At 52.9% G+C, this 22,499-nt stretch overlaps 9 protein-coding genes across 9 annotated transcripts; 5 read left to right on the forward strand and 4 right to left on the reverse strand.

Moving 5' to 3' along the window:
- Positions 1 to 67: 67 nt before the first annotated feature.
- BBA_01487 (MOSC domain-containing protein) lies at positions 68 to 2,080 on the forward strand (the record flags this gene model as incomplete). The annotated part of the gene is made up of 4 exons (XM_008596584.1): positions 68 to 1,021; positions 1,369 to 1,480; positions 1,650 to 1,761; positions 1,849 to 2,080. The coding sequence occupies 4 exons, from the start codon at positions 68 to 70 to the stop codon at positions 2,078 to 2,080; spliced, it is 1,410 nt and encodes a 469-aa protein (XP_008594806.1).
- A 291-nt stretch (positions 2,081 to 2,371) lies between these two features.
- BBA_01488 (condensin complex component SMC2) lies at positions 2,372 to 6,135 on the reverse strand (the record flags this gene model as incomplete). The annotated part of the gene is made up of 5 exons (XM_008596585.1): positions 2,372 to 2,636; positions 2,696 to 5,784; positions 5,840 to 5,960; positions 6,014 to 6,054; positions 6,109 to 6,135. The coding sequence occupies 5 exons, from the start codon at positions 6,133 to 6,135 to the stop codon at positions 2,372 to 2,374; spliced, it is 3,543 nt and encodes a 1,180-aa protein (XP_008594807.1).
- A 445-nt stretch (positions 6,136 to 6,580) lies between these two features.
- BBA_01489 (inner centromere protein) lies at positions 6,581 to 10,333 on the forward strand (the record flags this gene model as incomplete). The annotated part of the gene is made up of 3 exons (XM_008596586.1): positions 6,581 to 6,756; positions 6,808 to 6,901; positions 6,950 to 10,333. The coding sequence occupies 3 exons, from the start codon at positions 6,581 to 6,583 to the stop codon at positions 10,331 to 10,333; spliced, it is 3,654 nt and encodes a 1,217-aa protein (XP_008594808.1).
- Positions 10,334 to 11,169: 836 nt separating this feature from the next.
- On the forward strand, positions 11,170 to 13,241 carry BBA_01490 (ATP-dependent RNA helicase mss116; the record flags this gene model as incomplete). Its single annotated transcript, XM_008596587.1, has 2 exons — positions 11,170 to 11,546; positions 11,609 to 13,241. 2 exons carry the CDS (start codon positions 11,170 to 11,172, stop codon positions 13,239 to 13,241), a joined length of 2,010 nt encoding a protein of 669 aa, XP_008594809.1.
- A 769-nt stretch (positions 13,242 to 14,010) lies between these two features.
- On the reverse strand, positions 14,011 to 15,304 carry BBA_01491 (WD domain-containing protein; the record flags this gene model as incomplete). Its single annotated transcript, XM_008596588.1, has 3 exons — positions 14,011 to 14,661; positions 14,776 to 15,001; positions 15,132 to 15,304. 3 exons carry the CDS (start codon positions 15,302 to 15,304, stop codon positions 14,011 to 14,013), a joined length of 1,050 nt encoding a protein of 349 aa, XP_008594810.1.
- An 837-nt stretch (positions 15,305 to 16,141) lies between these two features.
- BBA_01492 (GRF zinc finger domain-containing protein) lies at positions 16,142 to 17,510 on the forward strand (the record flags this gene model as incomplete). The annotated part of the gene is made up of 2 exons (XM_008596589.1): positions 16,142 to 16,726; positions 16,782 to 17,510. The coding sequence occupies 2 exons, from the start codon at positions 16,142 to 16,144 to the stop codon at positions 17,508 to 17,510; spliced, it is 1,314 nt and encodes a 437-aa protein (XP_008594811.1).
- A 203-nt stretch (positions 17,511 to 17,713) lies between these two features.
- On the forward strand, positions 17,714 to 18,514 carry BBA_01493 (riboflavin-specific deaminase domain-containing protein; the record flags this gene model as incomplete). Its single annotated transcript, XM_008596590.1, has 1 exon — positions 17,714 to 18,514. One exon carries the CDS (start codon positions 17,714 to 17,716, stop codon positions 18,512 to 18,514), a length of 801 nt encoding a protein of 266 aa, XP_008594812.1.
- Positions 18,515 to 18,633: 119 nt separating this feature from the next.
- Positions 18,634 to 20,124, reverse strand: BBA_01494 (lipase 1 precursor; the record flags this gene model as incomplete). Its single annotated transcript, XM_008596591.1, has 1 exon — positions 18,634 to 20,124. The coding sequence occupies one exon, from the start codon at positions 20,122 to 20,124 to the stop codon at positions 18,634 to 18,636; it is 1,491 nt and encodes a 496-aa protein (XP_008594813.1).
- A 1,474-nt stretch (positions 20,125 to 21,598) lies between these two features.
- Positions 21,599 to 22,063, reverse strand: BBA_01495 (uncharacterized protein; the record flags this gene model as incomplete). The annotated part of the gene is made up of 2 exons (XM_008596592.1): positions 21,599 to 21,660; positions 21,691 to 22,063. The coding sequence occupies 2 exons, from the start codon at positions 22,061 to 22,063 to the stop codon at positions 21,599 to 21,601; spliced, it is 435 nt and encodes a 144-aa protein (XP_008594814.1).
- Positions 22,064 to 22,499: the final 436 nt, after the last annotated feature.

Raw genomic sequence — 22,499 nt, forward strand, 5'->3', positions numbered from 1 at the left:
AATTCACCCGTTTGTCGAGCCTTTTTTCCTCCCCCCCCCCCCCCCCCCCCCGGAGCATTGCGGCGCAATGACGTCGCGGGCGGCCGAAATTGCTTCGTTGCTAGACGTGTCGTCGGTGTTCTTGTTCCTCATCACCCTCGTCGTCTTTTCCATACCCGTCTTCATCATATTTCCGCCCATCCCGGTGGAGAGATCGGATGCCCTCGGACAGACGCACTCCAAGATCGGGATACCGGAGGGCGAGAGCAACTTGCGCGACCAGTATGCAAACACCAACGACCACGCGCCAAGGATTCACAGCTTGCACATTTACCCGCTCAAGTCGTGCCGAGGCATCGAGCTGGCCGAGGCGACGTTGCTGCCCAAAGGCCTCGAGCACGATCGCGTCTTTTGCCTCGCGCAGCTCAAGACCAAGAGTCGGACGCGTCCTGGTGCCGGTGCCGCCACCACCACCACCTCTGCGGCCGCTGATGAGCCCTCGGCATCATCAACATCTTCCGTACAAGTCGACGAGTACTGGGAGACGCTCACACTGCGAAAAATTGCCCACATGGCCAATGTCAAAGTCGACCTATGGGTGCCCGATGCATCCAAGCACAGCCGCCAGCTCGGCCCGACGACGGGCGACGACGGCAGCGGCGGCGGCAACAGCTTCATGGTCGTGCGCTTTCCCTGGCGCAGCCCCGGCGTCAAGGGCATCGTCGAGTCTGTCGCCGCCAAGCTTAGCCGAGGGCTGTCTGCCGCTCCGGAGCGTGAGTTTATGCTCCCCATGAGCTTCCCGTCTCCCGACGAGGTCAAGGCCCGCGGCTACTCCCAGGCAGAGGTGACGCACTTTCGCAGCGTCATTCCCGCTCTCAACATGGGCTCCGAGCTACCCACCGAGCTGGCTTTATACCTCGGACTCGAGCCTCAAAAACTGACCCTCTTCCGCCTGGATCCCGCCCAGCGTCGTCAAGTCTTTGGCTCCGCGCCAACGCTCGACGTGGCAGGTTATCAGCCAGAAATTGACTTTCAGGATGCAGTAAGTCAGAGAAATTAGTCCATTTTTTTTCTTGTTCCAATTCAGTTTTTTTTCCCAAGTGTATTACTCATATTTCACTGCACGTCTCCAGCTGCGTTACGAGTGGCTTATGCAACCACCCCCCTGTTTGTTCCGGGGTGTTTCGACCATTCTTAGCGCTGCATCGACAGCCCAAACAAATCGAGCTCCAACGGGCATCATAGGCCACACGGGGTTCTCTCTCCTTGTCTCTTTGGCGTCCCTTGGCCCTTTCTTCATCAAGAGTTCATTTCACGCACAAAGCGCTCAAAAAAACCGACAAGAGAAAACGCTAAGAAAAAAATACTGACGTGACACCGCTCTTCAAGTACCCACTGCACCTGCTTAATCTCAGCAGCGTGCGAGCCCTCGAGTCCAAGATCCGTCGGGATGCCGACATTGATCGACTGGATTGCCGCCGGTTTAGACCCAACATTATCGGTAAGTAAAAAATCAAATTGGCATATTCAGCCCAAGTAGTAGTACCATTTTTTCCCTCCATGTCACTGGGTCTATTATCATGCGTTTATTACAAGTCAAAAGTGGTTTACAAACAAAAAGGGCCACGAAACTATATCATTACTAACGCGCGATATCGGGGTTTTTGTAGTATCCGGCCTTCCGGAATACGACGAAGATGACTGGCGGTCTGTGCAGTTCAAAGCCGCGAGCGGCCAAGACGCAGATAATAGTCTCTTTGACGTTTCTTGCCGGACTGTCAGGTGAGTGCTCGCCCGGCGCTTTCCCATCTCCGAAACCGTAATCTCGGGACATTTCGCTAATCTATGTATCATATGCGCGAGTTGCAGATGCAAGCTACCAAATGTCGACCCTGCTACCGGAATCCGGCACAAAGTCGAGCCAGATCACGCTCTGCGACATTACCGAGAGATTGATGCCGGGGCCCCCAAAAAGGGTTGCATGGGCATGCAAATGTGCCCTCTCTTCCCAAAAGATGTCGTGCCGCCGCATCTCCAATCTACTATCCGCGTCGGTATGGAAGTTGTCGTCCTCAAGCGCGGCACGCACCACGCCTTGTAAACAAATCGACGAGCTCCAAGTCGAACAGCAGCAGTCACCATCTTGTACAACATCTTCATTAACATATATTCTTTGTATTAAACAGTCATCAATAGAAACACAAAACGCAATTCTCCACGCTCCCAATACTTTCCAGTCCCATATCCCGCACGTCATAAAAGGCATCGAGCATGAAAAAAAAAAAAAAAAAATAACTGGTTTCTGACAGCAAGACAGACACATGTACAAGATAGAAACGCCGACAAAATGTGGCAGTGGCGAAGCTAATGCCCGAAGCTGCGGTCATCCAAACTACTTCAAGTCGGCTGGCGTCAGGGCTTGCACCATACTGGTGCCCTCGCTGAAGCGCGTTCGGAAAATGCGATTGGCATTCTGGAACATGCCATCTTTGAGACTGACGACAATAAACTGCGAGCCTTTGAAGCGCGTCTTGATGAGACGTCCAATGTTTTGCGTATGCGACAGATCCAGCGCGGCGTCGACTTCATCCAGAATGTACATGGGAGCTGGCTTGAACTGCAACAATGCCATGATCAGGGACAAAGCAACCAAAGACCTAGCAACAAAGTCAGTATCTAGTAAAAGAAATGGTGAGCTGTGCAGAATTGAACATACCGTTGACCACCACTTAGCTCCGTGAGACTCTGCTTCCACACCTTGCCGAGGCAGACCTTGACTTCCAGACCGTCGCCAATCGTCTTGCCCTCGGGAGGATCAAGTTTGGCGAAACTGCCACCGGGAAGCAGCTCGGAAAAGATTTGGCCAAAATCGCCATTCACCTTTTCCCACGTCTCCCGTAGAGCTTTCTTCTTATAGTCATCAAGACTGAAAATAGTTTCTTCAATCTTCCGCTTATCGCGAATAACCGTCTTGATCATGTTCTTGAGAGATACCTCCTTCTTCTCCACACTGTCGATCATGTTCATGACCTTTGGATTAATCTTCTTCTTCATGCCTTGCGAACGCTCCGTCAAGTTGCGAAGAGTTGACTTGCACTCGGCAATGTTTTGGCCCTTAAAGTCGTATGGTGTGCCGCCGCGACCAAACTTATCTTGCTCATCGTGAATCCAATCATGATCAGCTTCCAGTCGAGAGACACTCTCAGCTGCAGTTTGCTGCTCCTTGTTGAACTTTTCGATTTGATGGCCCAATTTCTGCATCTCCAGGCCCTCCTCCGCAATTCGGGCATTCTTTGAACGTGTAGCTTCGTCAAGCGCACGCAGCTCATCATCGAATTGATTCAATTTGGCGCGTTCGTCATCCAGATCAGCTTGCATAGATTCATGTGTCTTCTTCAGTTGATCTTGCTGCTTAGAGACCTCTTGCATGTCATTCTCTTGCGTCTTGATATTGTAGCCTACTTCCTGAAGCTGCTCACGAGACGCCGTGAGATCAGTGTTCACTTGTTCCAAGTCAAGCTGTGCACCCTGTAGACGCTTCTGTAGTGCCTTGACAGCTCCTGTATTTTTCTGAAGATCAGCGCGAAGCCTATCGACCGACTTTTGAAGCTCAATCAGCTTCCCGTCCTTGTTGTTGTCAAAATCTTTCATGTCCTTCTCGATGCGCTTGACATCGGCATTGGCTTCGGCTTGGCGGGCTTTTGCTTCGACTATGCTCTCTTTAAGCTCGGCGATTGTCGTCTTCATGTTTTCAACCTCCTGGATGATCGACGAGGAAGAGTTTCCGCTGATTTGCTCTTCACCTAGCTTGATTTCGTGCCTCTTCAAGTCCAGATCTTGCTTGATGCGCCGAGCCTGGTCGAGCTTGGACTTCTCCTTGGCCATTTTGGACTGGAGCTGCTTAAGAGAGCTCTCAGCTTCGTTGAGCTCACGAGTTAAGCTGTTGAGTTGTTGCAATGTGACGAGAACTCCGCTGGACGTTGGGGCACTGCCGCCCGACAGAGTTCCCGACGGATCGTAAGAGTCTCCCTCGAGGGTAATGCTGCGCATCTTGACGCTTGGATCAAACGTCACACGTTTAGCAGTCTCTGCATCGTCACAGACAAGAGTATTTCCGAATACGTACTCCATAGCAGAGGAAACCTCATCGTCATATCCGACCAAAGACAACGCCAGATCCACTTTGCCCGGGGCAATGTTTTGAGCCGTCGCAATCGTCTGAGCTGACGCTTTGAATGCAGAAATCTTGTTGAGAGGAATAATGGTAACGCGCTTCCTCAGTTTACCCTTTTGCAAAAGCTGCGTGCCAGTTACCTCAGAATCGACAACCACATTGTAAAGACGACCACCAGCACAAATTTCCAGTGCAGTGCCTGCTTTGGTATGATTTTTGTCGAGGGTAAAAAGCTGCGCAACCAGGCCCTTGACCTTTGAACGATCAAAATTGGGCACTGGATCGGCATAATTGAAGTCAAAGTTGGCAACTTTCCTCTTTAGCTTGTCCGACTCTTGACGAAGGCCACGAATAGTCTGTTGTAGGGTGGATTGCTGTTCATACATTTGCTCCTCTTGACCGGGCTCAAATCCAAGCTTGGACAGCTCCTTCTCGAGCCTTTGTTCTTGTGCCTTCAGCCCGTCGAGGTCGCGGAGCAAGTCAGCATTTTGCTCCCTGGCTTTTTTGGCGCGTGGCTCTTCTTCTTTCACTCTGCTCTGCAGGTGGGCAATCTTGATTTTGGATTGTTCTTGCGCAGTGGCAGCCGCATTCGCACGACTCTTTGCATCTTGAAGTTGGCCTTGATAGCCATTTTCCTGGCCGTCCTTGGAAGCCACACCGGTTTGGAGAGTTTGCAGCAGCTCTTCCTTCGACTCGACCTCTTCAGCTTGCTTGGCGAGGCCCTCCTTCTCGGCATCACAATGTGCCTTTGCGGTGTTGAATGTAGAAGTCTTCTCTTCTAGTGTGGACTCAAGTTCGGCGACCGTCTTTTCAAGTGCAAGCTTCTTCTCCTTCTCTTCTGCTAGGCTCGAGGATTTCAGATCCATGATTGTAGCCAGTCGGACTAGTTCATTCGCATGCTTCTTGACTTTCTCCTCCAGCGCTTGAGCCTTGCTGCCCTTTTTGGCCTCCTTGTCTCGCTGAGCTTGGATTTTTTTCACATCCTCCTCCAGGTGAGACAGCTCACTTCTTAGTCGTTTGGCCGATTCTCCAAGTCCGATATGGCGCTGCTTTTTGCCTTCCAAGTCAGCAGCAGTCTGGCGGAGCTTTTCTTGACATTTGACGTAGTCGTAAGCAACAACTACTCGAGTGAGTCGCTCAAGGTCGTTTTGTGTCTGCTGGTAGTCGAGGAAAGCTCGTTTTTCAGTACGAAGCTTCTCAAGCTTGGGCTCGATTTCGTCTTTGAGAAGCTCTCTCAGTTCCTGAAGCTTGACCTCCTTCTTGGCCATGGTCTTTAAAGCCTTGTCTCGACGATCCTCGAACATACGCGTTCCTGCTGCTTCTTCAATCATGGCAAGAATCTCAACAGCCTTCATATTGAGGACCTTTGTAATACGTCCCTGCATGATCAGGAAGTTCGGGTTGTTGATATTCAGTTGGACAGACTGGAACAGATTTTGAACTGTCTGCTGCTGGGCTCGATGGCCATTGATCAGATATTTCGAAGTGCCGCCAAGAACGATTTGTCGGGTAACGCTGATGGACGCATATTCTTCGAAGCCGATTGGGGACTTCTTCGTGTCTCGGTTGTCGAAAACAATTGTCACGCTCGCTTTTGTGACGCCAGCCTGGCCGCGCTTGTAGATGAGATCCTTGAGATACACTTAGTGACTGTAGCAATGTGCGCTAGTATGCAGTGTTATCTACCTGAAGGTTTTGTGCTCGCACTGTCGTCATATTGGTGATGCCAAGGACAAAGCAGATTGCATCCAAAATATTCGATTTACCACTGCCGTTGAGGCCGGTAATCGAGTTAAAACTCTCATCCCTAAAAAAAAGTTAACGCTGTTTCGCCATTGCCATAAATCATGTATAACGAACCATCCCGAGATGACCGTACGCACAGCGTACGACTTGAAGCCCTGCAGATTTGGTTAGCACCCATACGACACAATTCGAAAGTTGAACAGTCTTACGTCAATGACCACTTCTATTACCCTCATGATGCCGTATCAACCTTGCTCGTAGACGATTGTGGTTGTTCAAGCCTTCACTGGCGGCGCATTTCACCAATAGGTGCCCGCTTACGCGACCAGAAAGTAAACAATCCCTTGTTTGGTTTCTGATAAGCCTATCTTCACGTGATCCACTTCCTTTCGTGTTTTAGCGACGCGCTGGGATAATCATGGCCGCGGCCATCGTGCGCTAACTTGATTTGGCTGGAATCAAAACATTGCCGTGTGGAACGCATTGGCGCCTCCACTCCCTTGCGAATACCTTGACCTTCAATTCTACTCTTTATAAAACTTCTCTGAACTCTGTGGCTGGTCGTCGTTACTTTTCTTCATTTTCGCAACTACCAGACTCAAGACGACTGAGCCTCCGGATCATCTGCTCAATTCGTTTTGATTGCGCCGAACGCCCGCGCGGCTCTGGCATCAATTCAAAATGGCCGCGATGCGAGGTCCTCGCCTCCAGGCTGGATCCGCGCCATGGATTGCCGAAGAACGCTCCTCGGCCCTCCAGATTGTTCAGTCAGAAGTTGAGGAATTCTCATTCTCTGCGCGGAACGAAATGGAATGGCTTAATGAACATATGGCTGGTATATTTGATGAGAACGAAACGTACGCGCCTTCTTTGTCGATTGTTAGTCCAGCCTGTTGACACCATCACAGCAACTTTGCCGACGCCTTTAAAACACCAGGAAAGCTGCGCGGCAAAACACCGCGTACCATTCGAACGGTCGCTGTGCCGGGCGACACCCGAGTCGTAAGTCTTCTCACGCTGTCGTTGGTAGATGATGCTAACAATCGCTAGCCGCTCTCCGATGTCTTTACTGCGACACCAAACGGCGCAACCCCCCAGCACACCAACAAACTGCTCTCTCCTAAAGCTATTAGCCGAGCACCGAAGTTTCTGGCCGCAGGAGCAAAGCTGATGCCCCAGCCGCAATCTACGAAAGATTCGGGATACTACGGCAGCCAGGATGTCGATGCTGCTGCTCCCGTCTTTGGTGATTTGGAGAGCAGTTCGCAAAAGCGCGTGATATCCTACGATATAAACATGGCGATCAAGCAAAATCAGTTCCAAGTCCCTCACACCGATATGCCGGAGAATACGCTGCAAAATTTAAAAGAGGAACAGAAACGTCAATTTACGAAGCAGCCTGTTTTCTTCGACATAGAATCGTCACCGACGCGCCGCAACTTTGCTTCCCAGGCCCCGTCATCATCGCCTTTGAAGCACTCGCCTCTTAAATCCCCCATCCCTCACTCCGATATAACCGACGTGGCTGTTGAAAATGACGAGCCCGAATCTCCTTCCGAAGCTTCTAGCCCCATTCGACAAGTTATGCGTAAGAGCAGCTTGAATTTTGCTTCACTTCCTGCGCGAGAACCGCTGGCCGCTGGTAAAATCGCCGGGAGAGTTTCGCGTGTTAGCCATCTGGACAAAGCTAGCGCAGGCAGAAGCCTCGGCCATGCTTCCAAGGATAACGGCTTAGAAGCCGGCAGCCAGGATGACATGGATAAAGCTGCAGAAGAGGTGCCGGTTCAATTGACATTCGATGAGCCAATGAATCACACTCGGACATACACCCAGCGGCTCCAGGACCAGATCAATCAACTGGGCAAATCCAACAGCAACACTTTGGGACCTACTCACTCTCATGCCACCATTTCGTCAGAAAACCAGACTGCTCTGCCGAGTTCACAGTCACACCCGATTGTGCCAGCTTCTCCGACTCGTAAGCAAAGTATCAGCAAAGTACTTCAAACGACACCGGGCGCTTTCCCCGAAGAAGAAGAAGAAGAAGAAGACGATGATTGGATCGAGCCCCCGAGCGTGGCACCACCAACGGACACACGCCCTGCATTCCCTAAGAGCTACTCTGCAGATGCCATGGAGGGCATACAAGGAAAAGGAACAATCGGCCAGCCGGAATTTGCGGTCGCAAAAACGCAACACGGCACTCACTTCAAAACTCATGGCAAGTCTGCATCCGTGTCAACGCTGCCTAGTATGACTGATGCAAAGAGCGACTTGACTCTCACAAAATTCGCATCGGAATCCAATGGCCTCGATACTGTGCCAGAATCTCAAGGTGCGGAGACTCCATCTGGGTCACCATCGCGGCTCTTCCGCGACAGCCCACTCAAGCAGATGAAGAGCAAGCTGTCTTCCATCTTGAAAGGCTCGAGAAGTCTTTTGGCAAGCAGCGCAGCGATCAGCGCAGAGGGGAAATCTTCTTTGCTCTCGTCCTCTACAGTTCAGCTGGGATTGCATCCATCGCCCTCTACTGCCTCATTAGCTTCCAAGATGCGGATTGCTTCCGGCATATCGCAGAATACAGAAGGCTCTTTAAGTCCCACCAAGACCCGTCGCACGCGAGCCTCCGCGGAGCGGGCGCGAGAGGACCAAAAGCGTCGAGAGAAGGAGGCGAGGTTGATGGCTGAGCAGATGGACAGATTGGACAAGGCCCGTGAAAAAGAGCGTGAGAAGGCCCGTGTCTTTAGCAAAGAACAGGAGCGCATTGCTGCCATGGAGCAGGAAATTGCGGCTAAGAAAAATCAAGAGGAACAAATGCACGCAAAACAGACGCCTAAGGCTCTCAGCAACTCTCGCGGAGCAAAGCTGTCTGACGACGAACAAAATACCATCTCACAAGATGTAGCTATGCTTGACGTGCCACAGATCGCACCGCCATCGGCTGTTCGAATGACGAGCACCACACACTCGCTCCGAAATAGAGATGTGAAGCGGCCAGTCAAACCAATCAAGGAAGATGGGACGACGAAGCAAGCCCCGACAGTCATTCGCGTCAAACCGGGATCCCAGCACTCGCAATTTCATCAAGCAGGCAGACAGTCGACTATTCCACAAGATCCTGCTAGCCTTTCCAACTCCCAGCATCAACAGAGCGTAAACGCGAGCAAGGCGTCTCTTCACAGCAAGGTATCATTGCAAAGCCTGAAGTCGAGCACAAATGCACGCCCAAGAGCGGCGGATACGGCTGCCAGGAAGAAGGAGGCAGAAGAGCGAGAGGCTCAAAAGCGTCGCGATGCAAAGGCTGAAGCAGAGCGCAAGCGTGTTGCTTCTCAAGAGGAGCAGCGCCGCAACGAGCAACAGCGACGGGCTGAAGCAGAGCGCCAGAAGAAAGACAAGGAATTGGCCGAGGAGCGTAAGACGGCCCAGCGACAGGCAGCCTTGGATAAGGCAAAGCAAACGAAGGCGCCTCCTCCGGCCGCTCGATCTCAGCCAAATGCCCCTCCGGATTTCACGATGAGCCAGCAGCAGAAGATGGAAAGCCAGGGCAACAGACCCCCTTCTCGCATGATGGCAGGCGCTCAGCGACAACAAGCCGGGGCAAACTCGAGCAAAGCTGGAACGAAGCGCCTGGTCGGACATGCAAACAATGAAGACTCGCAGGATTCTCGACCACCGACTCGTACGGGACCGGCATATCAAGCAAAAGATGCCAAGAGACGCCGCACTAGCGAGGTCCTGCAAGACAGTGCTGAAAGTGGGAATAACCCCAGCAAAGGACATGTTGTACGACCATCTCCCGGCTTTAAGAAGGATGTGCCGTCAAAGTTACTTTTCCAAAATGGCTATTCGAATGCACCACCGAGTGCGGTTCATGATCTGTTCAAGGCCTCAGTGACGTCGCATCAGCTTCAAAGCAAGACTGCTCGCCCCGTGGACATGGCGCAGATTTCAAAGGGCAACATTCCCTTTGCGCCAAACGCAGCGGGCCCTGCCTTCAAAACGCCAGCGCGTCCTGGTCCGTATCTCGCAGGCAAGTCGGCAGCGAAATCCGTGCCTCGTCCATCCCCGCAATTCCAGAACGGAGAAGCAATTGACTTGCCTGAGATCCAGACTGATGACGAAGACGAGGAGGATGATCCTGGTATCAACAACATCGCTGGCTGGGCCGCATCCCCTGACCTCCGAGCGGCTCTGATGCGGCAGGAAACAATGGACCCTTCGCAAATCTTCGGTCCACCAGCACCACTAAACATGGAAGAAGTCTTCAGCAAGAGCAAGGACAGGTGGCCCAAGTTCCGCGCCAGAACTTCAAGCGCCAATTGGAGTGGACCGGACGGATTGACTGAAGACGACATCCGCAAGGACATGGCGGCAAGAGAGAAGCTGAGGCGTGAAGGGGGTTGGTCGTATGAAATGAGTAAGGATGTCTTGTAAGTCGTGGATGTCGATGGTTGACTGTGGGTGTATCACTGGGATGGACTGCAGTCATACGAGGCGGTTTGTTACGCAGCAACGCATAGGTGCATCATTAGAATGAGTTAAAGCGGCATTGGAGTTTTGGTTGATGAGTTACTGGCGTTGGATATAAATTTCAATCAGGGTTGTTCTTCTTGGACGGCATTGCAGGCATTATAATAGCAAATATCATTCACTTGCAGTAGCAACATTGTGTGGCTAAGAAAGTAGACGCAAGAAGTAAATAAATCCTGCCTGGTAGTACCTAACCATCTAAGTAATGCTTTCATAGTGCTGGGATAGGTTTAGCAGTCACTTTACGCTAGTACAGAAAAGTACAACTGTGGCTGACTAGTTGTGGCGCAAAAGTGTCAGTACACGAGGACATGGGCAGACCTAACTGGTAGGGGCTGCATTCTTGAAGCACTGAGCAGCAGTGAAACCCGTAACCTACCAAGGCTGCTCGTCCAGTTTTGATTGGGTAAATACCGATGATATAGACAAAAAGTGATGTTTGTCATCGAGTCGAAAACTGCGTCGTCGCTACATGGATGGTTTCAGAACGAAGTATGGATGCGAGGTGTACAAGTGGCTGATATTGTAAATGGGGCCGCTGCTGTGGGTCACGGCGAAAGGGGGAAAAAAGTTGAAAAGTTTCTGTCGCCGATGCTTCTCAGTGTTCCGTCGTCCCGTCCTTCACACGCGACCAGTTCTTTTTCTTCCTCTCTTTCATCTCTCTACTGCACTACGGCATCTCACAGGCCCTGCAATTGATTAGGATTTGAGACTGGCGTGATCATTATACACTGCAAGCAATGTTCCGCCACGGATTGAGGTCTTCCGCGGGCCTTGCCCGCCGAGTCCTGCCCCGGGCGACTGTCACTCTTGGGCGTTACCAACACATCGCTGCGCAGACGAATCGCCCTGCGATACAGGCAGTTCCATCATGGAATGCCTTGACCCAACTCGCGCGCCTCTACAGCAGTGATGCCGCTGCGCCCGCCGCCGAATCGTCTGCCGGAGAACAAGATGCCTCCAAGCAGACCGACGAATGGACTAAAGAGTTTTCGAGCCTGGCCGAAGAGGGTGTCAATGAGACCCTGCTACGTGCCATTACAAAAGACCTGGGCTACCGGACCATGAGTCCTGTGCAGGCCAAAACGATTGCGCCAGCTCTCAAGGGCACTGACATGTAAGTTGCGGCGCTCCTCTTTGGTCCCGCGAAACGCTCGTTCACTAACAGAATGATGATAGCGTCGCGCAAGCCAAGACCGGAACTGGTAAGACAATTGCCTTCCTCCTACCGCTCCTACAGCGCATGATCAACGAGGACCCGACCTTGGCGACAAGGTCTGCGAAATATGAGGCACGTCCCGATGACATCCGCGGCATTGTCATGTCTCCCACGCGTGAGCTGGCAGAGCAGATTGCAGAAGAGGCGCGCCGCCTCGTTCGTCACACCGGTCTGGTCGTCCAGTCTGCCGTCGGCGGCACGCAGAAGAACAGAATGTTGTACAAGACACGCCGTGAGGGATGCCATCTCCTGGTAGCCACACCCGGTCGTTTACATGATCTGCTCTCCGACCCGGAGAGCGGTATTCAAGCCCCAAATCTGGCTGCCATGGTGCTTGATGAAGCTGATCGCATGCTCGACGTCGGCTTCGAGCGTGAACTGAACGACATCATTAAACTCCTCCCTCGGGATAAGGTGCGCCAAACGATGTTGGTCTCGGCCACGATCCCTGACTCGGTTATTCGCCTCACGCGAAACATGGTTCGCGCCGACGACTTCCAGTTTGTGCAAACAATTGCCGAGTCGGAGTCTTTGACTCATGAGCACGTGCCACAGAACGTTGTCACTGTCTCGCACATAAATAATATCTTGCCCGCCCTGTTCGAGCTCATCGGCAAGGGGCTCGCGGAATCCAAAGAAAACCCTGACAAGAAACCTTTCAAGGCCATTGTTTACCTCAACACGACGGCTATGACCCAGCTCGCAGGAGAGATGGGTTTTGCGAAGAACCGTGACCGCACCTTCGTCCGCAACTTTTCCATCCACTCCGGTCTGACCCAGCAGGCTCGCACCAGAGCTGCGGAAAACTTCCGCAGGTCACAGTCTGCTGTCCTGTTCTCATCCGACGTCACTGCTCGTGGTATGGACTTCCCGGACGTTACCCACGTCATTCAAGTCGATTGCCCACGCGATCGCGAGACATATATCCATCGTCTTGGCCGCACTGCTCGACAGAAGAAGGACGGCGAAGGCTGGCTTCTCCTGCCTGCTACGAGTCGCCCTAGAGCCCGTTCTTTGCTCGGTGGATTGCCCCTCAAGCCTAGTACTGCACTAGAAACTGCCTCATTTGACATAAACTCGGACACCAACCCACCAGATGCCATGGCCGAGACTAAAAAGTTGTATTCCCAAGTGCCATCGCGCCTGCTCGAGGAAGCCTACCGTGTTACCATCTTCGGTTCTACTGAGAGGCACGCCCGTGATGATGTTGTCGATCAGATGAACGAATGGGCTACTCACGGTTGGGGTTGGCAAAGCCCCCCCACCGTGTCCAAGGCTAAAGCTGACAGAAATGGCTTTGGCCGTACCAATCTCAACTTTGGTCCCGAGTCATCTTCATCTGACTCTCGTGGCCGTTCGGATCGTTTTTCGGATCGACGTGACAATCGGGGTTTCGACAGAGACTCCAGGCGCAGCAGCGACCCATTCGACAATATGAAGGAGAACGCCAGGAGAAGCGATTTCGGCGGCCGAGGTGATGCTGGCGGCCGCGGCGGTTTCTCTCGAGGTGGCTCACGCAGTGGCAACCGAGGTGGCAACCGCGGTGGCTTCCGCCGTAACTCGGACAGAGGATCGCGAGATTCGTCGTGGTAGTTGCGCGTCATTATCAGACCAAGATGAAGTGCGCACCAGGCATTACTGGGCAGTGGCAAGCCCAACCCAGCCTGATGGAACGACGAAAATTACCTGTATAACATGTCCCTTTTTACGCTTTTTTACACCTCTTCTTGTTGTTTTCACTTGTGTTATTACGTTCAAAAGTTGAGCCTCTGCCATCAGTGTCGATGGTGTCGGAGTTGGGAAGACTGAGCTCGCGAAATTCAGCGCTTCTGTTTGATAATGTGATTATATGGGCAGTGGCAATTTTCAAACCTTGTTTTGCCAGGTTGCCAGGCGTGTATGACCAAAGGGCAAACCTTGTCTGCTACTGTATAGAACTGGATGCAAGGGTACTTTAGATAGGGAAAAATACCTAGGCGCATAACTGGATAATACACCTCTCTTGATAATCACTGCTGTATAGCCGTTGATCATTTCTGGCCGTCCACGAGTGATGTCTTTATGGCCGCAAAGGGTGAAGGAGCTTTAGTCTGGTGAGCATTCACAGTGATACCGTCTCGAACAAGTCGGTGAGTAAACAGTGAAATGATATGAATAGTACCAAACGCCCATCAACGCCGCATGAAGAATGACCACCCACGATGCTCTCGACTCAAGTGAGCGCGCGCAACCAGCTCGTGATCTCGCAAGGCTTCTTACCGCGTGGTGACCTTGATTTCAGCTTACCAAGCTACCTACCCATGCTAGACCGATGCAGACAAAGACAAGACGCCTGATTTTGATCCAACACACAAGCAAAAGACTATCTGCGCCCCATCAGCATGTTGGCATCCCACAGCAGCACTCTCTCATCCCAGCCGACCGAGGCCACCCAGCCTCCCACACCAAACAGGCACCAGTCCACGCCCGTGACGAACTCTGTGTGACGGTTCATGATGCCCATCTGCTGGCCGAACCGGGCGCCGCCCGGCCCTGCGACGGGACCCATCGTGGAGCCGTCGTTCCACAGGCGGACCGTCATGTCGTAGCTGGCGCTGATGAGAATGTCGCTGGCGTGCGGGCTCCAGGCGACCTTGCGGACGGCATACTCGTGGCCCTGCATGAGGGACAGGGGCCCGCCGTTGGGGTTGCGAATGTCAAAGGTGCGGATGATGCGATCGACGCCGGCGGTGGCGACGACAGTGTCGTTGTACTTGTTCCAGTCGTGGGTGAGGAGCTCCGAGGGGGTGGCGCCGCCGCCCACGCCGCCGGGCGTCGGCGGCGGGGCGTGCACGGGGATCGTGGCGACGAGATGGTACTTGGCGGACGAGGGCGTGCGCAGGTCAAATAGGCGCAGGTGAGAGTCGGAGGAGACGGCGGATATCAGCGCCGGGTTTGAGGGGCAGAAGGAGGTGCTGTATGTGCAGTTGCCAATCGGTAACGTCTTGATGGAGAAGTTTCGTGTTGGTGACCACTATTGCGAAAGAGAGAAGAAAGAAAGAAAAAACGTCAGCGACGAGCCTTGATTTTGGGGGGGGAGGAGGGCGAGTTGCTCTCTAAGGGAACGTCGAGTAACGGGCGCGCATACGATTTTGACAGTGCCATCCCAGGAGCTGGAGACGAATGTGTCCTTGGTCACGGGGTTCCAGCAGACGGAAAACGTCTCGCGCTTGTGTTCGTGAAAGTTCATGACGGGAAAATCGTCGACACCGAGGTCAAAGAGCTTGAGCGAGCCATCGCCACATGCGACAATGAGCTGGTTCTCGTTGATCTCGGACCAGGCGAGATCGTAGAGGGCGTCATTGGTATCAAAGCTACACACACGGCATTTGTGTTAGAGAAGCTGACGATGAGGAGAGGAGCAAAAGTGCGCCCGCGTCGTGACGACAGCAGAGACGAGGGGGCGCGGAGGAGCGAAAAAAAAAACGAAAACGAAAAACGTACGCCTTTTCTACTTGGACGCCTTGCGCCGTGAGCCCGAGCGAGTAGAGGCGCCCATTGCCGACGATGCCGAAATTGGCAGCCGAAGCGACGGCGATGCGCGAATCGTAGTAGGGAGAGTACTTGACGGCATAGGGGTTGAAGCCTTGGGTGCGAAAGTCTAGCATGGCGGCCATGCTGGGCGGCGGCGGCAGTGAGGGGGATCGCAGCGACGAGGCGAGGGAAGACGGCCGGGGCGGCGGCGCATTCGACGGGACGAGGTACAGGCTTTGCAGAAGCGGCGTCTTGGTCGAATGGGATGTCTGTAGTCGTGAATTGAGCTATGTGAAGCCTCTTTTTGGAGCTCCTCGTCTCAGTATCAGTCTCTATGACGGGGAGGAAAGTAGTTCTGCATGTCAGGACGAGGTGCTGCTCGAAGCTTTCCGCTAACGTATGCCTCGGTTACAGGGACCCGCACAAGCTTCTCCAGAGACGTCACAGGTGAATAGGTAGTGCTGTAAGTTGGCGGCAAATCATTGGATGTTGCTAAATGAAGCCTCTCGCGAACATGAGACTGATCAGTGATCAGCTGCAGGGATTGGGTTCAATCAATTTCAATAAATTTTCGCGCTTTGTTTTAGCATTAAATTACACATGTCGACCTATGTACTCGTGGTTGAGCGATATCTCGGCCAGGGTTTGTATCTGGTCGTCGCACATCGCCATACAATTACATGAATCAAATGTATCGAGATGAGCAAGCCGTCTGCATATAGATGATTGATAAATCTCTAGATGAAAGCATTGTAACCATTTGCTTACCTTCAAGAGACTACCAGTCTACGGCATCACATGACTTCGCGTCAGGAGCGTGTGTAACGGCCGCTGGTACTATTCGGGAAAAGTTGAAGCCCCGCGCGCACTGGGCTTGACCCGCGTTTGCCACTGTGTGTTGCCTTTTTAAACAGCAACACCGTTACATCGCCCGATCGAAACTTCATCTACAGACCCTAAGTGGGGTGGCATGGTGCAAGATGAAGGCCTTTCTTGCTGGCAGTCGCAAGCGCAAGTCGACCGAGGATGCACCCAGCCAAGCTGCAGATACCGCCCACGACGACGAGCCGACCGAAGTCAAGCTCGCGATGCTCTCGTCGCTCCATCCAAAGATTGATCAAGATACCTTGTTAGATGTGCTGCTCGCTTACGACGGCTCAGTCAAGGAGGCATCGGCCTCGTTGCGTCATGTGCGCCTCGAGCCGACCAAGTCTGGTGTCATTGGCTACCAGCAGTCGCTCAAGCAGTATGCGCTTCCTGCGGATCCGACATTATCACACACAAAGAAGCTCAAGTCCAAGAAAGGTAGCACCCTGCATCTTTTTGACCCGGTGGACGTCTCGGAGCACACGCCTTGCACTATCATCCATAATTTTCTGCCGCTCGACGTCGCCAACGACCTGCTCAAAGAGCTGCTGGCAGAGTCGGAGACGTTTGAGCGCATCACCTTCAAACTGTTTGACAATGTCGTCTCTAGCCCACACACTTCGAGCTTTTATGTCGATAGTTATGAAGAGATAATGTCGCAAAAGTCAGAATTCTACTACAACGGTGCGCAGCTTACTGTAAGTCAAAGTGCCCGCTTTCACAGCCGTTTTCCTCCTAACTTGATGCCTCCAGGATGTTCGACGCATCACTCCGCAGCTATCGAAGGTTAAACCAATCGTTCAAGAAACTGTGAACAAAGAAATACAGCATCGCATCAAAACGAGATATCCCGGTGGCAAGAAGCTCAAATACCAGTCTCCCCACCCCTGGGTTCCCAACTCGGCATTCGTCAATTGCTACAATGGCGCCCAGCAGAGCGTAGGATACCACAGCGATCAGCTCACCTACCTCGGGCCACGCGCCGTGATAGGCTCCATATCGCTTGGGGTCGCACGCGAATTCCGAGTGCGCCGCGTGCTCCCCAAAGATGCCGAGACCAGGACAGCGCAAGATTCGGATGCAGAAGGCCAGATATCGATCCATCTCCCTCACAATTCGCTACTCGTCATGCACGCTGAAATGCAAGAAGAGTGGAAACACTGCATCGTACCGGCGCTCTCGATTGACCCTCACCCCATTGCGGGCAACCGACGCATCAACATTACTTATCGCGACTACCGCGCCCAGATGCACCCGTCACAGACGCCGCGGTGCGCGTGCAAGATTCCTTGCGTCCTGCGCGTTGTGCAGCGGAAGCGTGAGAATTTTGGAAGGTATTTCTGGATGTGTCATGCGGGCAACGTTCCAGATAAAGAAGGATGCTCATTCTTTCAGTGGGCAGAGTTTGACGATGACGGAAATCCCAAGTTTGATAAGAAGCCAGCAATACCCCCTGAAAGCCAGGTTAAAACGAAAACATGAATTTGCATTTTGATCATCTTTATTCGATTGCAAGGGTTTATTAGACGCGCATAACTGTGCAGCCCTGGGAGTTTGGTTACGTTGGGACCCCACTTCAAAATAACTATTTCCCCGCGAAACTCACTCTGTCCTGACACCCAGAGCCACAGCCAAACTCACTCAACTTGGACTACCCAGTCAATACTCCCACCGCTCCACGCAAAATGGCCGAGAAGCTCACGTTTTCCGCAGAACAGGCCGCTTTGCTGGAGCCTCACTTGCCGCCGACGAAGACCACTCAAGGATCAGGCATTTACGTGACCTTGACGTATGCGTCTTCGCTCGACTCTTCCCTGTCGCTCGCGCCGGGCGTGCGCACCCGCCTCTCCGGCCCGGAATCCAAAGCCATGACCCATTACCTGCGCGCCCGGCACAACGCCATTCTCATTGGCGTCTCGACGCTTCTCGCCGATGACCCCGCGCTCAACTGTCGCATAGCCGGCGCGGAGCACACGCAGCCCCGGCCCGTCATCATTGATCCGCACCTGCGCTGGACGCCCCAGGCAACCGACAAGGTGCTGGAGACGCAGCGCCGGGGCGCGGGCCTGGCGCCGTTTGTCATCACGGCAGAGTCGAACAGCATCCCCGAGGCTGCGTCGCGGCTTCTCGAGCAGCACGGCGGCAAGTACATACCGCTGAAAGTAGGGTTTCCGGGCCCGGATGGACGGCTGCGCTTTGACTGGCACGACATCTTTGCCAGGCTGGCTGACCACGAGCGCATTTCAAGTGTCATGGTGGAAGGCGGCGGGAATATTATTAATTCTCTGCTGGACCCTGCTTGTCATCAGTTGATAAACTCGGTCATTGTCACAATAGCACCGACCTGGCTAGGCCAAGGCGGAGTTGTCGTGTCGCCGGCGCGCGTGCACGATCAGTCAGGATCACCGGTAGCCGCGGCCCGCCTACATGACGTCTCGTGGCACCCCTTTGGTGAGGACATTGTATTGTGTGGCAAGCTACAATGATCACGTCGAAGGCGGCATACAACAGCGACGAGAAAAGAACCAACAACAATATATTATGTCTGTGCATTAGGTATATCGAATCACAATATCCACACCCGCGAATCAGAAGTTGCCTGCCGTTAATGGATACCCAGTTCTGCCAAGTCCTGCTCCGACACGTGAAATTGAGCCAGCGCCTGGTCGTTGAGTCCAATTTTGGCCAGCGATGCCCGCGTGGTCAGGCGCAGCGCACCAAAGACTTCGGCATTCGTGGCATTAGGCGGAATCGAAGGAACACCGGGCAGCGCATGTATTTTAAGAAATTGGGCGATGCGATAACCCTGCTTGCTGAAGACGATAAAGGCCAGCGCGACCGAGTCGGACCCGAGCGCCGACGTGACATCATTCACATGGCAGCGTTTTTCAGGCTGGTGGGCGCCCGCAAAGAAACCACCGAGCCAGTTGAGTGCGCGGATGCCTTCCGCGATGCCAGTGCCGCCGTGGTCTCCGACGACATTTCTGCGGTACTCGATGCTGGTGCCGGCAGCGCAGTATTTTTTTACCAGCTCGTCCATATCCTTGATGGGAGAGATAAGGTCCTTGACGCCGTGAAACACGTACATTGGGATTGTCGGTGTATCGCCGCGCCCGGCCAGGGTGTCGTCGTAGAATGCGCGGACAAAGGCAGGCTCGTTCAAGAAGCTGAACCCCTCGACAAAGTATTTTGAGATGTCCTGGTTTTGGAACAGTGCCGTGGCCGTCTGGGAGTCCATTTTCAACGCGCTGAAAAATGTGGTCGAGTTGTACAGGCCCGTCTTGCGCAGGTTTTTGGCAAGAATCATTCTGGCCTCCTGGCTCTGCGCTGTCGTGCCGAGCAAAGCAAGGACTATGAGACCTGCCGCTGGTCCGTTGTTGATGGCGGGAATGACGCTGGTGGCGTTGACGGCGAGGCCGCCGTAGGCCATGACGCCGATGGCGAGCTCCGGAGCGTACGACGGCTGCAGCTGCGCGGCCCACTGGCTCGCAAAGGCGCCGCCCGAGTAGCCGTACACGGCGTGCTGGAAGTCGGGGCAGAGGCCAAAGAGGTCGTGGAGGGACCGCACAGCGCGGATGGAGTCGAGCAGGCCGTGGCCCGAGTTGTTGCCTGCGAGGTAGGCGGCGCGCGGGCCCTCGTAGTCGGGCATGTTGACGACCCAGCGCTTGCTGACGAGCAGCGGCGTGAAGATGGCCTGCTCGACACTCGAGCCCACGAGGTTGCTGAGGGCATAGCTGGGGCTGCTGTCAACGCTGGCAGAGTCGTAGGCTGGCGGGTACGTCACGAGCGCCTTGGAGTCGGCGTCGTGCGGGACTAGAACGGTCGTGACAGAAAAGGTCGGCTCGCCCGCGCTGTCGGTGCTGCAGAATAAGATGTTCCAGGCGTCCTGGATGCCGCGCAGGCTCTCGCGCGCGGTCTTGGGTGCGCGTCGGAGACGAAGCACCTTGCCCGGTGCGCCAGAGCAGTCGACGCCTTTGGGCAGCGTGTACCAAGGGTCCTGGCTGGGCGGCTGCGCGTCATCGCAGTCTGCATCCGCGAGGACAAAAGGGCAGAGGAGAAGCGCAAGCAAAGGCGTCAAAGCACGGACGAACTGCATCTTGTCGGATTGTAGATTTGCGTGTCTTGGGAGAAAGCAGGAAAGATTGCTGCCAAGCTTGGGATGACGGGCAGTTTTTAAGAAGTTTCCGACAAAGTCTAACAGCAAACGTGGGGAAGGGCTATCTTTGTAGGGAACAGGCCCCGGAACTAATAATATTGGAGGAACAGCCGGCAGGTGATGTTTGAATGGCGGGCCGGTCACACAATGTTTGGGCGCATCGCCGGGATTATCATGTTTGCTGCATGATGGGCAACGGCGCGCCGTCCCGGGCAAATGAAGTCGATAAGCGATGGGCTTAATACGACAGATAATGACTATTTTACCTCGCGTGATTGCATTGCGGCGACTGGTCACGGACGTCACGGGTCCGCCCTCGATCTATCAGAAGGCTGAAATTATGGGGAAAATCCAGAAATCTACAACGAAGCATGATGGTGTGGATGGGTATCATAGTTTTTTTTGGTGGTGAGCAGCTTAGCATAGATGTCTCAACTCTGACGTATACCAGAACAAATCTGGGTTGGCTGAGCAGCTAAATTTAGGTAGCGTTGCATTGGTTCTGCCTCGCTGCGCACCATCTTTTTGTCAGTTCCCTCGGAATCCAATTTTTTTCTGACCAAGTCCTCAATTTAGTCGCAGCGGGCCCATATTAGCTGTTTATGCCTCTTGTCCGCATGCCCACTTTGTTGAAGGTTCTCTTTATACGATTAATAAATCGTGACCAACAACAACAACCCCTGCAGGCGCGAGCCGACTTGTAAGTTGTCCATGGCAAGATGTGGAGTCTGCTCGGGCGATCGATCTTTATTTTTTTTTTAAAGAAAGAAAAAAATAACGAAAATAAAACAAAAAAAAAGAAGAAGAAATGGCTCGATTGTCAAGTGTATTTCGATCCTGAATCTGCGCATTCCGCTGTGCAAACGTCCTTGGCGCCGCATCAACCATATCGCAAACAAAGGAACGACGAAGCATGGTAAAGAGGTGGACCGAAATCCCGCATGTTTGATGATTTCTATAGAAAACAAAAAAGGAGGAAAACCCCCCGGCAGTCCGAGCACTTGTGTATTTTGTATGCTATGACTCTATGAGTTGCTTTGCATGGATCGGCGTACCTATGCGGGCCCAATGGACCCAAAGGTAACTACTACCGTACCTACGGATCAGGTAGGTACCTACCTAAGGTATCTGATGAGAGAAGTGCCCTGTAGAGCTCCCAGCAAATGGTCAAGCATACACAGTTGCTGGCAGACATGGACTTGGGAGACAAGAATTCTTGCGCAAGTGCTAAGCTAACTAGTTTGTAGACAACAAAGAAAATCCAAAATAAAATGTTGAAAATCTATCTAATGCACATTTGTTTTTTCCCCTCTAATAAAGAGGCCATCACACAGCCTTGAGCTAGGGTAGGTAATATATGCCTTCCGCCCCATCCGCCAAAGATTAATTGCGCGTTCCTGCTTTGCTTTTTGTATTATACCGACTCATATTTCGGAGGTATCCGTCGCAGCTGCCGAATCTCTGTGATTGCGCAATCTGGAATGTGGTGAAAAAAAAGTTGCTCACCTTGAGAGTAGCGTTCCAAATGATCCGGGTACTTTATATGCAGCGTGTCAACGGCATAACCCCCGGCAGAAAGAAACGGTACCTCGTTCCGAGCGGCCACGAGCAAGCTAATCACCACGAGGGTCACCTCTTTTCCTTGTCGTAGATATCGAGATGCAATTTCGTAGGCGGCATCTTCCTCATAGGCCGAAAGCATCGACGACTCGCCTGGGTTGCTCCAGTGCTTCCGCATCGCCACTCTCCGCTCTCTGATAGGGGACCGCTCTGGATGCAAATCGTCTTTGCCAGGAGCGTGTACGCCTTGGCCCGGCTTTGCGACATCGTTGATGCCCAGAGTGCTTACGAAAAACACATTTTTCTCGGTCCAACTCATCTTGAAAAAAAAAAGCAGATGATGCTATGACGATAGCCAAAGACAACTTGAATCTGTAAAGTTGTTTTTTAGTAGTGAAGGAATTTTGCTTGCTTGTTGATGCCACCCAAACCGCGTCGCCTTGAAATATATATATATATATATATATATAACCCGGCGGCACGTGACCAATACGTCCTGCCCATCCTCGAAACAAGGAAAAAAATTGTCGAGGTGGCACATGTCAAAGAGGATGAGACTCTGTGAATCAGTCTTGGAAGCGGATGACTATGCAAATAGATGGGTTGCTTTGCGAGCCAGACTTCCGCATGCACAGCCACGAACAGCCTACGAGCACAGCAGCCCAGAAGCCGGTGTCATTGACACTTCTGTGGCACTTGCGGGGAAAAGGCTCAAACAGTGAGTGAATGGAGCAAAGAAGGGGGAACAAAAAAAA

Source organism: Beauveria bassiana (assembly GCF_000280675.1).
Source record: "Beauveria bassiana ARSEF 2860 unplaced genomic scaffold BBA_S00003, whole genome shotgun sequence".
In the NCBI taxonomy this organism is placed as follows: domain Eukaryota; kingdom Fungi; phylum Ascomycota; class Sordariomycetes; order Hypocreales; family Cordycipitaceae; genus Beauveria; species Beauveria bassiana.